General features: G+C 45.3%; 1 protein-coding gene across 2 annotated transcripts in view; it reads left to right on the top strand.

Annotated features, from left to right (window-relative positions):
• nectin1b (nectin cell adhesion molecule 1b) overlaps positions 1 to 15346 on the top strand; it is a 157303-nt gene that overhangs the window by 40388 nt on the left and 101569 nt on the right. For both annotated transcript variants that reach the window (XM_069668218.1, XM_069668220.1), the window contains exons 2-4: positions 8595 to 8966; positions 10843 to 11142; positions 12799 to 12916. In XM_069668218.1, coding sequence (XP_069524319.1) covers positions 8595 to 8966; positions 10843 to 11142; positions 12799 to 12916 — 790 coding nt within the window. The remainder of the gene's footprint in view (positions 1 to 8594; positions 8967 to 10842; positions 11143 to 12798; positions 12917 to 15346) is intronic.

Below are 15346 nucleotides of genomic sequence, written 5' to 3'. Positions count from 1 at the left end.
ACAGCATTTGTCAGAGTCCCATGGTGATCATGACTCAGACACATACTAAGTGTGCTTGTTAATTGATAGCAGACTGGGGCTTCAGCCCACTGCCCACTCCAGCTGGAGTGTGAATTCCCTCTCCTATATGTTAATGGAGCTGCTGTATAAATGGCCTGCGCCAGCAATGCTGGAGAAAAATAGCACAAACAAGCAGAGCTGCTGCGTGTCGCCCCTGCTGTCCTGTTTACGTCCCAACCACAATTAGAGATGCACTTTGATGACAGCCACTTCTTCTGTTTTTTGCCACACGTCTTTAAAAATGAATGATGTGCACAACATTTATTTCTTTCAAGAATTCTTCAGGGACTGCTCGGGTGTAATGTGGAGGGGAAATGTCTGAAAAAATCATAAGTGAGTCTAATCAAATATTGATTGTACTCTCTCTTCTCTCGCTTTAATAAGCCACTGGTCATGCAACAGTGCTTCGCGTTCTGCCTACACTGGACCTATTTACCCCCTGGGGCTCCCTGCCTCCTGCATGCCTGTGAGATATCAACTGGCCTTTGTCAGAAAGAGGCGGAAAAAGCTCACCAGTAAAGGTCAACACAGGTCAGACGCCAAAAACGATATTCTATGCTCTCACTGAGTATTTCTAAAGGTCACCTTGAGCGGTGCGTGTGGATTTACACCCGTCTGATGTGCGCTCACTCACCAGGCAGAAGGTCTCTGCATCACATGTCTGTTTCCTTCCTCATGTGCAGCCAATAACTGATCATCCAGTTTCAGCTGAGTAGTTGTTTGATTTTTGGATCCGAATGTTTTCTAATATATCCAACACAAGTGCACATAAAAGTATTCAGTGTTTGTGCTCTGTGCTAGACTTATCTTCACTTGTGGACAATGGAACAGATGGTGTGAGAGAAGGATTTGTCATGCATGCTTGTCCGGGGCCAGACTCTTTCTCAGCACTTTTTGGCAGCACTTTATATGCATTTCATGCTGTATTTGCAGAGTGCCTCACAGAGGTATAGGGTACTGCTGCTGTCGTACTGGTCGGACTGACTCACCCTCGTCCTATACGTCCCACTCCTCAAGCATCCTTACAGATAATCCCGTGTCTCATTGTTTGATGCATATCCTGTGAAGATGTTTGCGCTTCCCCGTTTGAAAAACAGCATTAATACTGACTCATGCGAGCGATGTGGGCAACTGTCACAAACGGCAGCGATTAAGGGCGCAACAAAAGGTTATTTTTATTATTCTGTCAACTATTTCTCACATGATGTTTTTTAAATCTGTAAAATACTGACAAATACCCAGAACACATTCTCAGGGCCTGAGTAGGTGTCTTCAAACTGCTTGTTCTGTTTAATCACAGTCCAAACCCCAAAATATGTTAAATTACATAAAACGCAGCGAGGCAACAAATCATCCCACTCGGGAGTTGTACCAGCAGATGCTTTTTGCTGCACAAGTGTCTTCAAAAAATGAATCGCTTACCAACATTTCTCTCTGTTGATTCATGCAAATGAAGCGAGCAGATGTCACTAAAGAGCAAAGTTTTACAGTTGATGTGCAGTGTGTTGTGTTTCTTGTAGGTGCGCTTAAAAGAACTTGAGTCCACCGTTAAATGACAGCTAAATGCAGACTGTGCGATGCACTCTGACCTGCAGGCGTGATGCTCCCGCAGCAGCTGTGTGGAAAGCAGCGCGGACGCAGCCTCTGTGTCACCCTGTGCTAACGCAGGAGGTGTGTTGCCTGCAGCACCGTCTCGCCTCCGCTTTAATATCCTGAGTGCTCTAATCTGCTCGCCACGTCTGACCCACAGCGTGTCACTCTCACCGCTCGCCCTCCCCCCGTAACTCCCCCAAATCCTCTACATCACATCAGAGCAACCCCACCCTGTACGCCTAAACTCATGTTCGGAGCCCATACCTGCAGCTGACGGGGCCCGCCCTGTCTGGGACCATAATGCATCGCTCTGCAGGACTCCTTTTTATTTATTGATCAGCTCTCTCCTATTAAGACGTCCAACAGCTGCCCCCTGTTTGAACGCCAGGGGAGCCTTTTAAATTATTAAAAAATAACCAGCACACGGGCTCCATCCTGGGAAAGACGGGCTTTGTTGACTAATTGTCTGGTCTGTGTGAGTGCTCTGCAGAGTCTTGGCTTTGGATCAGTCTGATAAAACATGTTATTATGTAGCTGCTTTCAAGCCACAACCTCTCATTTCTGGAAGCAGACTTTTGTCTCTTCCAACACCTGGATCTCTTCCCTGTTTTTAAGCCTCAGTTTCAGTCAAACAAACACAAACTGAAACACTTACAGTCATTCATTTACCAGGCAGAGGGACTCTCCCTCGCCCGCACCTACGCAGCCTTTTGTTTACTGACAGTTGCTCTCTATCAGGTATCAGTGGGTGATGTCATCTCGCCGTTTGGTCAGGTAACATCAGGGCTGTTTATTTTGTGTCGTAGAACCGAAACCGTGGTGGCCTTGTTTAGTTAAGCTGCAGGGGGGGAGGGAGGAGGGTCAGAGCTCTCAGATACTGTGTTTACACTCAATACATGCTGTACTCTCTCTCTCGCTCTCTCTCTCTCTAGGGCAAAAGCTTTATTTTTGGCCCGGCTTTATTTGTCATTGCCGCGGTCAAAGACAACTAAAATCCCAGATTACTTCTAGCATATTTCCTATTACACCAGAATAAAACAGCATTAATTACAGGGAAACCGCAGGCACTGTTTCCCGCTGTATATATTAAACCCAAAGATGATAGTAAGAGGCTCCCAGAGAGCGCCGGATATACTCCACTGTGTCATCGATGTTTGGTTCTTTGAAACCCTATGGTAACAAAATGGAGTAGCAGTGTTTTCCAGTGTTTCATTCGAGGATGAATCATTATCCCGTTGCAACAGGATGAGAAGCTCGGTTGCAGGCGAACTGATGCATCCCCCTGACATTTGAAACGCCTTAAAGCAGCTCGAGGGGCATGTGTGTGTGTGGGCTTGTGCGTTGCCTCAGAAACGATGGATGCGGCCGCATTAGGTGAGAATCGGTGCGTGTGGTTGAGCGTCCAATGCTACGCGCTGCCAACCCGAAAGTAGTAATTTTATATCCCCTGTGGAAAACACACGACTACCGTGGCACGGCGCGCGGTCATTACGCTCCTCTCCCCCAAACAAACAGCCGCTGGGAACAGTAAAAATCCACAGCGCCTTCATGGAGCATTCCCAGATTGGGAAGTTGCCTAACACAATAAATATTCCCGATAATCATTAACATTTACAGCGCAGCAGATGTTACATTGTCCTCAATGAAGGAGTGTGTTGTACAAAAGACTATTTCAAATTTGAACCAGAGAGTGTAAAATTAGGAACAGGTCTACTAACCATCTGTTCCAGCGAGGTCTCGCCTGCCTCTGCAGTTGGATGTTTGCTCGGGGAGACGGAGGGTAAAGAGAGCTGCTTTGGCAGGTACACTCGTGTTTACCCTAGAGACCCGGCTGAAGCACCATCAAATAGAGCCTGAGTGAAGATTAAAACAAATTTGGCGACACGTACTGCTCCATATCACAGCGCCGAGCGGCCACGGTCAACAAATAGCGACATTAAACATAGAATATGGCAGCTTCTTCTAAATGAAGGGCACTATCTGAATGTGTTAAAGCCTCCAGCTCACTCAGATAGCTCCCGTTTTCCCTCAGTGTAATACCATAATTTATGGTAGATAGCACTCTGAAAGGCTCTTCTGTCTGATGATAACATAATATCAAAATATCACTGGTTGAGCCCCTGAAAATAAGACTGAAAAATGTTCCAGCAGGGGAATAAACAAGCTGCTAATGGGAGGGTTTGTGTGAAGATCTGGACTCCCCCTCAACACCCCATGTGTGGTCATGAATAGGGGAGCACAGAGGCCTGTGCCATTGCCGTGGGAACTGGGGCTTCATTAAACAGTCATTATCCCTAGTGGCTCAAGCCATGTTTTATCTCCCAGCATCCCACTTAAGTAACAAAAGGAGCAACCAAAGCATGTCGAGCGCGAGGAGGTGATGCGTCTCCTCGTGATGAGTTTTGAAGCCGCGCTTGGAGAGATGTACAAAATGTGATGTCACAGCTTCAGCCTGTATGCCTTTTTCAGGGCGGACATTTTTACATCCAACAGGAGGACAAGCGCAGGTGTTTATAGCAGCGTTAATGATGGCTGTGTTCCATTTAGCTGCTTCAATTTCATGGTCCTGGTTGTGTGCGTGCTCACTTCCTGCCGCGGCGTTCTCAGACGTCTGAATAGAACAGAACCATTGTTGAAGTTAATATTAACACGTGTGCTTTTGTGAGCTTGTTAGATTGTTGTGTCAGTGTTGGATAGAAGCAGGAAGTCCTCCCGGTTTGCAGGAAGTGTTTAGTCCAGTTAAAATATAAAATCGTCACGTCGTTCTCCTCCCCTAAAAGCCTCTCAGAAGACGACATTTAAGTCCGAGCAGGATGCAGTTTAATGACATCACACTACACATTTTGTGGGTTTTGAAGTCTTCAAACTTCAAACAGCGACGACTCGCCGCCATTTGGGACCGACTCTTTGCCAAGTTGCCGGGTGCAGCTTTAAATAGCAGACATTAATGAGTGCCTCCTCTAAAATATGCATCGAGCCCTATTTAATCTCTGCCTCGCTCACATTGCTGCAGCGAGAGGTGAATTATTCTGAACTTTATTTGACTCAGACACAAATGGATTTCTGTTGGAGGAGCGTGGCCAAAGTAACGGTAAATGAGCCAATAATTGTCTTCTGAAATGTTGCTGGTCGTTGGCCAGTTCAGCTAAGAGGAGAAAGACAATAGTGTTACATATCCACTGCGAGATGAGCTGCCAAACAGCAGTTGTTTTATGGAAAAGAAGCTTCCCAGGCTTTAGGGGGAAGCGCCCGGGTTTTCAATGGAGAGTTTTATGGCGTCGTTATTGTTTTATACGTAGAACAAGGTCTGCTTTTACATTATACTGAAGAATATGTGGGAACAAACAAGATGGATGAATGTAGTATATTTAGCATGAAACTTTAATTGGATTCTTTTTTCCTCTGCGGCAGAGACGGAGAGCAAATATTAAAAGTTAATGTCATGTTTCTCATTCATTTTTGATTTGTTACAGAAAGAAATCAAGCTTGTTTCTCATATTCATGTTTGTTTTCCCGCGTGAGTAATAAAGTCTCTGATTGATTTGAACACATTCACCCTTCAGCATTTGTTAGAAGAAGTATTTGCGGTGCAGATTACCCTGCAGGTCTATTTTCCTGGATATTTTCCACAAACCATAGGAAGGCGGTTCGACTGAAAGCTGTTTTTCGGTGCGGCGTGCTCACAAACTATCCACTGCGCCATATGCAAACAACACAAAGCACATGCTTCTCCCTGCTGCCTGACGGGCCAGATCTTATTACAGTTGAATGTTGTGTGCAGAGCTCTGTGCCGGGGCCTTGTGACTCTCGTGCTATCAGCACAGGGCCAGACGGTACAGCAGCTGTTTTAATAGTTCCCCTTATGTCCCCCTTGATCCATACAGCTCACCTGGAGTGAATCGAGACACTCTTCTTTTTTATATTCTGCCAGCCTGGGCATACTTTCGGCCGCGTTTGTTTGTCCTATTGCTGCGTTTCCTTCCCAGAAATGGGGCTCCTCTTTTTACTGGCATCTGTCAGAGCAGTGTGTAGCCTCAGGTGTGTTGGAGCATGACTGTCCCCCTCGTCACCTTCTTGTCAGTGTGAGAACAAAGCAACAGCAGCTCAAACGCCAACGCTGGCCAGCCTGAAACCCGCTGCACACCTACAAATCTCCCTGAAGCCCCGCCTTCCTCTTTGTCTCTCTCTCTCCCTCTCTCTCTCTCTCTCTTTCTCCACTGTTCTGCATCTCCACTCTGCCTCTCTCTTTTTTTTTGTTCCGCTGTTTCGCTCCTCTCTTTCTGCACCGCTGCCTCTCATAACCCTCACAAAATCTGCCGTCTTAATGCCTCTTGCATGTATGTGGCTCTGCTCTTCCATGGCTTTGCCGCTCTGTGGTGCAGTCTGTAATTACAGCTCGACTGTGAGCTCAGCCAAGGACTCCTCCGGTCCTTGAGTGAAAGGGGTCCCCGTGGGTGCCCCTGGTCCTTCAAGGAGGGGATCTGGGCCCTGTGGCTGTGTAATTATTCCTATTTCTCTGGTTTCCATTTGCGTGAGCTGCTGTTTATTTGGTTCAGTGTGAGCGGGGAGCATCAGCCTGGCAGAGCGTGGGAGGGAGGGGCTGCAGCTTTCCCACAGGCAGCCCCTGCCACTATTCTTTCAGCATTCAGGGGACCGAGATCTGGCCAGGTACATATTTATGAGTTTATACAGCCCCCCGCCACCTTCCTCCAACTTAAGATTAAACTTTAACTAGTGTTGTCACACAGTAAATTGTGTTTGCTGTTTCAAAAAATATCATACTATAGCTGCCAGGACTGGTAATCTAAGCTGTGATAAAATGGAGTAAAGCATCGCCCCGAGGTGCACAAGGACACAGGTGTTTCTCAAGGTGCAGATGACAAGGTTGCCAGTCCTCCCTGTCAAACTGTATTAGCGAATCAATCTGTCATCGTCAAATCCCCCAAGTTTAAATCTCTACAGACACAGTCTTGCTGATGTGGTCGGACGGAAATGAAAGATGATGTGCTCTCAGGAACTTCAAAAGGTTGTCACTTTGTTTTTTTATATGATTAGATGTAGGCAGGGCCGGCTCTACTTGAGTGAAAGTATATAACAACGGACAGAAATTGGCTTTCTGTCGTAATGCACTGCTTTCCAGCACATACACCTTTCAGCCTGAGAGTTGGCTGCCCGCCGTGAAAGATGGAAAGAAGTACATTGTTCACCTTAATGGTGAACTCTCTCCTCTCTCCTCTCTTCATGCATGTATTTTGCCCCGGTGTCCTTTGGCGGCTTCTCCGTGTTTTTATACAAAGAAAAATCTTAACAGTCGCTGTTTAGCCGCGTGCATGCACAGAACCCCCCCTCCTCTCCGCCTCAGATCTGTGTACAGTCGTAGACAGACTCCATCAGATACCGCATTCAGTGGGTGTTTGCATAAATGGATCTCTCTCACGTATTCTTACACATTTTAAAGCCCCCTGTGGAAACTTTATCTCAGAACGCAGCGATTATCCATCATTGCGATGCAGTAACTCAGCGTTAAAGAGCCGCTCTGTTCTGGGCGCATGTGTGTAAGCCTCCAGTCCTCCACTCGAGGCCACGGCGTGTTTTCCTCTCCGTTTATGACCTGATTCACTGGTGGCTTTATGAGTCCGATGTGATTAACGGAGGAATTTCAGGCTTTCTTCCTGTGGGTCCTGGCCTATCCATAGGAGATAATTATAGCGGAGGCTGGTTGTAAATACAAACCCAGCCAGGGGTTGTCCGACCAGGAAATGGGACATCATCAGACTTCACCTGGGTAGGAGCATAAATCAGAGCTGAGATAACAAAGATGTGTCGAAGACAACAGGAGCCCTGCAGCAGTGCACTGACACATCTGCAGGCGCTTCAGAGCCCTGATCAGGTGCACATGAGAGTCGTTTCCTGCACTTCAGATTAAAGGAGCAGAGAGAGAGACAAAGCAGAAGGTGCTGCTAATAAGTTTATCAATTATTTTCCATATGAATCAATCTGTTTCTGATTAATCAAGTTGTCATTTATTCAAGCAGCAAATCTTAAACTGAAACTAGCGAATGTTTGACTGACTGCTTAATAAATGACTTACGGGGCTGATTAACCGTCACATGCTTTGTCAGATCTGTTTATGTTCCGTCGGTTAATTGTTCCCGCTCTAAATAAACGCAGGCGAGCGAAGGAGCAGCGAATGCTACGCTGACTGTTGAGTTTAGAGAGAGGTCAACATGTGCATGAAAGACCAAACCACAGGCGAGTTGACAGTCGGTCTGCCTCTGCTAATTGACCTTTTTTTCTTTTTACCAAACCCCTCTCAGCTTCAGACGGGGGGGAAGGGGCATAATTACTGTTTTTTTTATATAGCCGATGTGTGTGTTCTTACTGTTTTGAGTGCATACTCTGGACTCCACATTGTTTCTCTTAATGGGGGCTCCAGGCAGTCATTGAAGTATTAGTGAGTAAAAAGTAATTAAAATTACAATGGGCCAGCCAGCGTGGTGCTGGGTGTGTGCAGGGCAGAACAGCAGACGATGACTTGGCTCCAACTCGCTGCCCTTGTACTCATTCATTAGTGATGCATTGGTTCTCGCTCGGCCCTTCCATCTCATCAGAAACAGGACCCCGGTGCACAAAGACAGGGCTGTATGGATGTGCCCATTATGTTAATAACTCCTGCAGCTTTTCCACACAACCTCCACCATGTAGCAACTCTTTACGCTGATGTATGGGGAGCAGACTGAGCAGCAAAGCGGGAGTGTGTGGCTGAATCCATGAGTTTGACTGCGAGCGTTGTGCGTGCATGTACTACCTACTAGGCTGAATTGACTCCTTGGCTTTCAGTGCATGTACTTGCTATTGACTGGAGTGCTTTGCTTGGCCTTGGACACTTGTTAATCGTAATTAAATGTTTTTTTTTCCCTCTTTGTGTCTGTTACTTCTAGCTGGCCACGGACAGATGGTGCAGATGGACTCCACTTTGTCTGAATATGTGGGTTCACAAGTGGAGCTGCGCTGCATTTTCATCAACAGCAACCCACCAGTCAAGATCTCTCAAGTCACCTGGCAGAAGCAACTCAACGGCACCAAACAGAACGTGGCCATCGCCAACCCGGCCCTCGGCGTGTCCGTTCTGCCACCCTTCAAGGACCGGGTCAGCTTCAAGCAGCTGGCGGTGCGTCAGCGCACGCCCTCGCTGGTGGACACCACCATCGTGTTCTCCAACCTGCAGCTGTCTGATGAAGCCGCCTACATCTGCGAGTACACCACCTTCCCCGCAGGAAACCGGGAGAACATGGTCAACCTCACCGTGTTTGGTAAGAACGAAGAATGTCTTTGAAATCTGTAAAGTTAAATATAATCCCACTTCTTTGTTGCCGTCGTGCAGCTTGTTTTCTTCCATCTCCATTGAAGCAGCGGCTGCACATACAGCACAAGGAGTTCAAGCATACATTTCTGCCCCGTGAACTCAGAGAGTTACACACTTTAAAGGCTTGACCCTTTGAGAGTTGCATCGATATTTTCAGTTTGCCTGTGAAAAACACATATTTCCAAAACATCAACTTTAAATGAGCTCAGAAAACATCCTGCTTTCAGCTCTGTGGCGGTGCACTCTGTCCATCCACTCGGTCAGCTGTATATCTAGCTGAAGGATTACAGGCCTCACATTACATGAATGAGAACTTGATTCTTTAGTTTGTTAGAATTCTTTATTTCCCAATCGTGCAGATTCATGGTTTTCGTTTGACAGTGACGGGAAGAAATGAGAAAACAGGAAAATGCATCCACACACAACACCACAATCTGATTACTTTGGGACCAAAGTTTCCATGTGCCTCGGTTTATAATTGGTCATTTTCAAGCTACTACATGTAACAGTTACCATCAGTGAAGGAGTCATTTCCTCGGACATGTTACTGCTGGCCTGGTGAGTTGTCAGAGGAATGTACAATTCGTCTCCTTAATTTGTTTTCTCTTTGACTTTAGGCTGAGTAAGGTGAGTGAATCAGATAACAAAGGGTCAAACTGTGATCTGTCTTCAGTGGAAGGCTACAGGAAAACTCTCACCGCCCCTGCCTTCCACGTTGCGTTGCCACAGGCTGTGTTGTAAAGTAGTTTGAGTTCCTTTGGAACACCTCAAACCAGATGCCTGTTCTCTGTTTGCTGAAGCTGCGGCTCTGACCGCGCTGTTTACAGTCAAAATTCCCAGTCTGTGATTGGAGCGCAGCGCTGCCAGCAGTCTCGAGGCCATTATTCCACCGAGGACCTTGTCATTGAGCGTTCATGATCGGCACTAAAGTGAAAATCATTTTGACGAATTCACGAGGTGAAGAGCAGGGTGACGTGTCCTTTAACACGACTCCCAGATCAGCCCTCACTGCTCTTATAAAATAGGAAACGGCCTCAGAGAGCGGTCAATAAAAATGGCAGGTGAGACTGAAATCAATAAGGCCACTTCAGAGTATGTAATTTGTTTGAATAATCTCATCTTGTGGGAAAAAGAGGCGCCTTGAGATCTAGTTTGTCTTGGAAAGAGGCAGCTTTGAAAAGGTCTTGCGCTGACTCTGATTAGAGATCTAATTAGAAATTAAGTGTTTCCATCAAGTCCCAGTAAAGAAAAAGCACTTGGCTTAAGTAGTCCCTGTTGCCGGGGCTGCTTGTCAGCTCGGAGTCCCTATTTTGTGTCACTGAGCCTCTCAGGTCTTTTTAGGCTTCTGCGGCTCAGTGAGCAGCAGGAACCTGTGTGCAGATAACCAGGCGGCAGCGCTCACAGAGGCCTCTTCATGGCCTATCTCTCTCTCTCTCTCTCTGTTGTGCATTCGCTCCAGCTCAAGCCTTCCTTTTGATGTACCAAGAGTAGATTGCTAATTGGCATCTCACAAAGGATTCAAATTGGATGACTGTGCATTTGGGTAGGCAAGTGGGTTCTACATCTGTGAGAGCTTTGACAACTGCTTCGGCTTTGAGGAAGAGAAAGAAGCAAAACTTCGCCTGATTTGAGCTCCAGCCCTGTTTTCATCTCTCATCCCCTCAGTTTAATTTACTTCAAAGCTGGTTGTAGGTGAAGAGACAAAATTAGACACCAACATGAGAGAGAGAGAAACTGAAAGTGAAAACACAAGATCTCTGTTTAATGAGCTCTAATTAGCCACATTTCATTAACTTAATTTCCTTGCTCTTTCTTCTCCGCAGCTAAGCCCGTGACACGCATGACCTTGACGACGCCCACCATCGTGGCCCGGGCTCACAAACGCAAGATGACTGTCGCAACTTGTGTTTCGGCCAATGGGAAGCCCCAGAGTGTGATCAGATGGGAAACCAGGTTGAAGGGTGAAGCCACTTTCCAGGAGACCCGCAACCAAAACGGGACGGTGACTGTACGGAGCAACTACGTGGTGGTGCCGAGCCGGGAGACGCACAGACAGAAGCTCACGTGTATCGCGACGTACCGGAACGAAAGGACCACAGACAGCGTGGTGCTCAACGTGCAGTGTAAGAATACACTCTCTCTTTTTTTGAGCAGATTGATGGGAGCTTTTCCTTCACCTAGACCTTATGTTCTCATGCTCACATAAGTTGTTATTTCCTGCTGCAAGCGTAAAAGGCTCAGCACAGTTTACAGTAAACACAGTCGTCTTGCAAACACGGCTCAGAAACTTTTCCAGTTGTACAAAGAGGAAGAAGGCAAATGAGCTGCTGAATATGCACCAGACACATACCAAGAAATGTTGTTTTGTTACATATATTGGGCCTCATGCAGCAACAGTCTCTTCAATTTTCTCTTAAATTTTCTCTTAATTTTCTTAATTTTAAAGTCAACGCCGGATGCACCATCCCACTTGATCTCAAATTGGAGGCGTATGGTTGATGTGTTGTAATTAGCACAGGTAACGCCCCTTACACACCATATAAGGGCGGGTGCATGTTGTGCCGTGTGCAAATCGGGCACAAGGAGAAGAAGAAATGCCACCGAAAAAAGGTAGTAAGAAGAAAAACTACAGCAGTAGCGAAATCAAAGTAGTTTTAAATCAAACCCAACTTAATCTATGTATTTATTTGTGATTTGTTTGATCGGGACAGACATGAATAGACAAACTGAAAACAGCCATCCAATTCAGGTATCCTAGTGTTTATAGCGTCTGCTAGTTTGCAACACCCGTCCCCAGAAGGGCTTTTAGGAAGGAGGTTAGTAACAGAAAAGTAAGAAAGGAAACACATTAAATACAACAAGATACAATTAAGCACACATTAAAAACATTTAAAAGCTAGACATGAGCTCAGGGTTGATGTTGAATAAACCAGTGTTTGGTAGCTCGTTTAAAAGTGTTCCTTTCACCGAAAGATGTTTTACAGAACGGCAGCTCACAGTTTCCACTAAAAGCTGCCCTGGTGGATCTGCTGAAACTCTTTTGATGGTTTCACAGAGAGGCTTAGGAGCAAGTCCATTTAAACATTTAAACACAAGCTTCACATAATGGAAATCAATCAAGTTTTAAACAAAGTAATGGTGTGATCTCGTGAGTAGTGGCGTTACAGGTAGATTAGAAATGCAGCAAGACGGTTACTGAACTAAAAAGTGCTTTGATATGAAGAAGGAAGCAAAAAAGCGTAAATTAAATAATCCAATCATTATAATTCCCCTAAAAACATGTAATAATATAAATTATATATGATGCATTTTGTATGCATGTTCTCCATTTTAAAACGTATATTTCCGTGCATTGGACCAACAACTTGTGGACTGTGAAAGTATTTTTTTCTTATCCTGGTAAGGGTGCTCTCCATCGATCAGAAAAGTTTCTCTTACCCAAGAGAAGAGAAAAATAAAACATTGGTGAATCCCGGAAATCAGTGAGTACAAAGAAAATGGTGAATAAGATCAAAAATAAGAGAAACTTGTTCGTATGTCGCTTCTTGCATGAGGCCCAATGTTTCAGATTTGTGATTTTTAAAGAACAATTAAACAATTTTCCAATCTCAAAAGAGGATGCATTAAGAAAGAACAATATTTTAGTGTACAGTAAAGTAATATAAACATTTGTGCAGCAAGTTTTCAGCAGTAGTTGAGTTGTTTCCATAGAGGATGGTGTGTGTGTGGATCATGTTGTGGGGGGATGAACTGACTCCAACTTGTCTCCTTCCTTGCAGATGAACCCGAGGTGAAGATCGAAGGCTTTGATGGAAACTGGTACCTGAACCGTCAGAACGTTCAGCTGACCTGCAGGGCTGACGCTAACCCCCCTGTCACCATCTACCAGTGGAAGCTGTGAGTCTGACTAAACCCTAACAAAAGCCCTTAAGGCTCACAAGACAAGACAGCATGGCTACGTGCTTTTTATTTTGCCTGAAAATGTCTTCTTTTTTTTGTGGACGGCTTACTAAAGCACAGGGAGGCATTTTTAAAGAATAGCCTCGAGGAATGGAGTCCTTTCCAACATTTGTTTCAAAGCATATATATACAAAACAGTAATCTTCTGAGATAAAAACACACCAACTTCCTCCATCGTCTCCAGAAATGTGTCTCCGTATATTTGTTTGTTTATAAAACGTGTAATGAAGATAAGACTTGGACCCGAGGCAGAGCACAATGGGCCTATTACAGCAGCGACACACACCCCTATCTGCCTGATGCTCTCAGATACTGGGAGATAAATGCAAACAGACCGCAGCTCGCTTTTTTTTTGCTTTGAAGTGTGAGGACCAGCATGCAGGTAAGAGGGGGTTAGAAAGCGTCATTGTTTGTACTGCTGTGTTCTCGGGAGAGTAGAGACAGCAGCGGTTTGTCCCTGACACACAGAGGGGGCGGCTGAAACTGAAAGCCGGAGTAGAAGTCCTGGATTAGGCCGGCATACCGCAGGGCTGACATCAGTGTTTCTGCCTCTGAGACTATCACTGTAAATACATGAGCAAGAAGAGATACGAACATGTACTCACGGCCAAATAACCGCGGGTCTGATCTGCTTTGAGTAATGGCATGAAAGTTGGTCATGCAGAAATGATGTTTATATAAATAAGACATGGAAGGAAAACAACAGCTAAAATTGTTTTCTGTAATTTTCTCTGATCAAACTTTTTACTGCATTTTGATGTCGGATGGAATAAAAGGAAAAATAGCCGCAGCTCTTTGAATATTTGAATACTTTTCTGAGTGTTTCACGGTTTAAAATGAAAGTATTATACGGTAAAATTGAGAGATAAATGTGGCAATTTGTCCTGTAATTGCTCGGTGAATGATGGGTTGAGAAATATGTCATTGGACATGAGTGGATGTGGATTAATAGACCATTGTGGCCTCATTGTAGCTACTCTACAGGCCACTGTTGGATTTTAATGAGGCATGGGGAGTTTTTTTCTTCCCTTTTCTCTTTTGCATAGATTTCCCTCTCAGGGCAGAAGCAGTGATACACACGGCAGCAAAAGAAGACGACGAGATCCCGAAGATTTGACCTGTTTGGGGTTTTTCTGTGCGTAAGAGGCAAAGGGAGATTTAGGCAGATAAGGGAAGATAGGGAGAGAAGAGGAGGAGGAGGGTGAGGAGATGTGATCTGGAAAGACGAGGGCACTGTGCTGACAGATAGGAGGGGACGGCCATTGCTGCACTGAAAATGAGATGCCAAATCTGTTGTGAAGGTTCCCCTGGGCTCCACTGTGGAGGTCAGCACAAGGCTGTGACGGAACGATCCGGAACAGGCCGGCCATATTGCGTCACACTGAAACTCAAACACACACACACACACACATCTATGAGGTGTAGCCAAATACAATAAATATTAATGTTGTTGATACAGATCTACATTTTTTCCAGACACAATCCATTCTGTGTCGTTTTTCTCTTGTTCAGTGAGATCATAGTTTTGTTTGGCTCAACGTTGTTCTAAGAAAACTGCACATATTTACTTATCGCGCTTTGTTTCCTGCATTGTGTGAGTGTGCAGAAATCCTTGGCATATATAAAAGCTGTAATGAAAGCTTTTTTGAATCTCTTTTTTTTTTTTATTCCAGAACAATAGCACAGCTAATTCATGAAATGAGTAAATGGGAAGCTGCACTGAAAAAGCAGAAACACGACCATGAAAAGAGACCTTTGTTTTGTGATTGTTTGTTTGCAGGGCATTGTGTGTTTTCAGTGCATACTGTGGTTTTCAGCGGGCACCAGAATAGTAATTGGGGGACAAGTTGTTTATCATCACAAATAACCTAATTACTTGTGTGCCGAGACTTCAGACTTAAAGTGCTGATCTCTCAGCTTCAGTTTCGGTCTCTTTGGCGCCACCTATGGCGATAAACGGTAATGTGTGACGTCCACGGTTGGCTCCGGTTGTCACTCTTGATTTTCCTCGCTGACGGTCGCTTTCCTTTTTAGACTGTTTGCTTCATCTGAGCGTCGAGTTTGTTTCTTTTTCTTTGGATTTTCACTTCTTGTTGAAGTTGTATCTGTAGTCATCCATCTTTTCTTTGTTTGTTCAGCCATTGTAGATTACTGTTTACTCACAACACTTGCAGAGAGCGGAAAAGCAGCCGCTTAGCTCCGCCTACCCTCTCTGGCAGACCAACCACTGCTGGCTGATGGAAAACGCGTCACTAACTGGGCGTCGCTTGTGACACCCGGTCTGTAATACTGCAAATGCAAAGGCTTTCATCAGTGGGCCACAGGCTCAATCACCATTGTGTTACCTCATTCAGCGACAGATAGTAC

The sequence above is a fragment of the Semicossyphus pulcher genome, unplaced genomic scaffold, assembly GCF_022749685.1.
Source record: "Semicossyphus pulcher isolate SPU_LCO1_2020_fin unplaced genomic scaffold, fSemPul1.0.p SCAF_19, whole genome shotgun sequence".
Lineage (NCBI taxonomy): Eukaryota > Metazoa > Chordata > Actinopteri > Labriformes > Labridae > Semicossyphus > Semicossyphus pulcher.
This window is presented reverse-complemented; position numbering and strand designations above follow the sequence as displayed.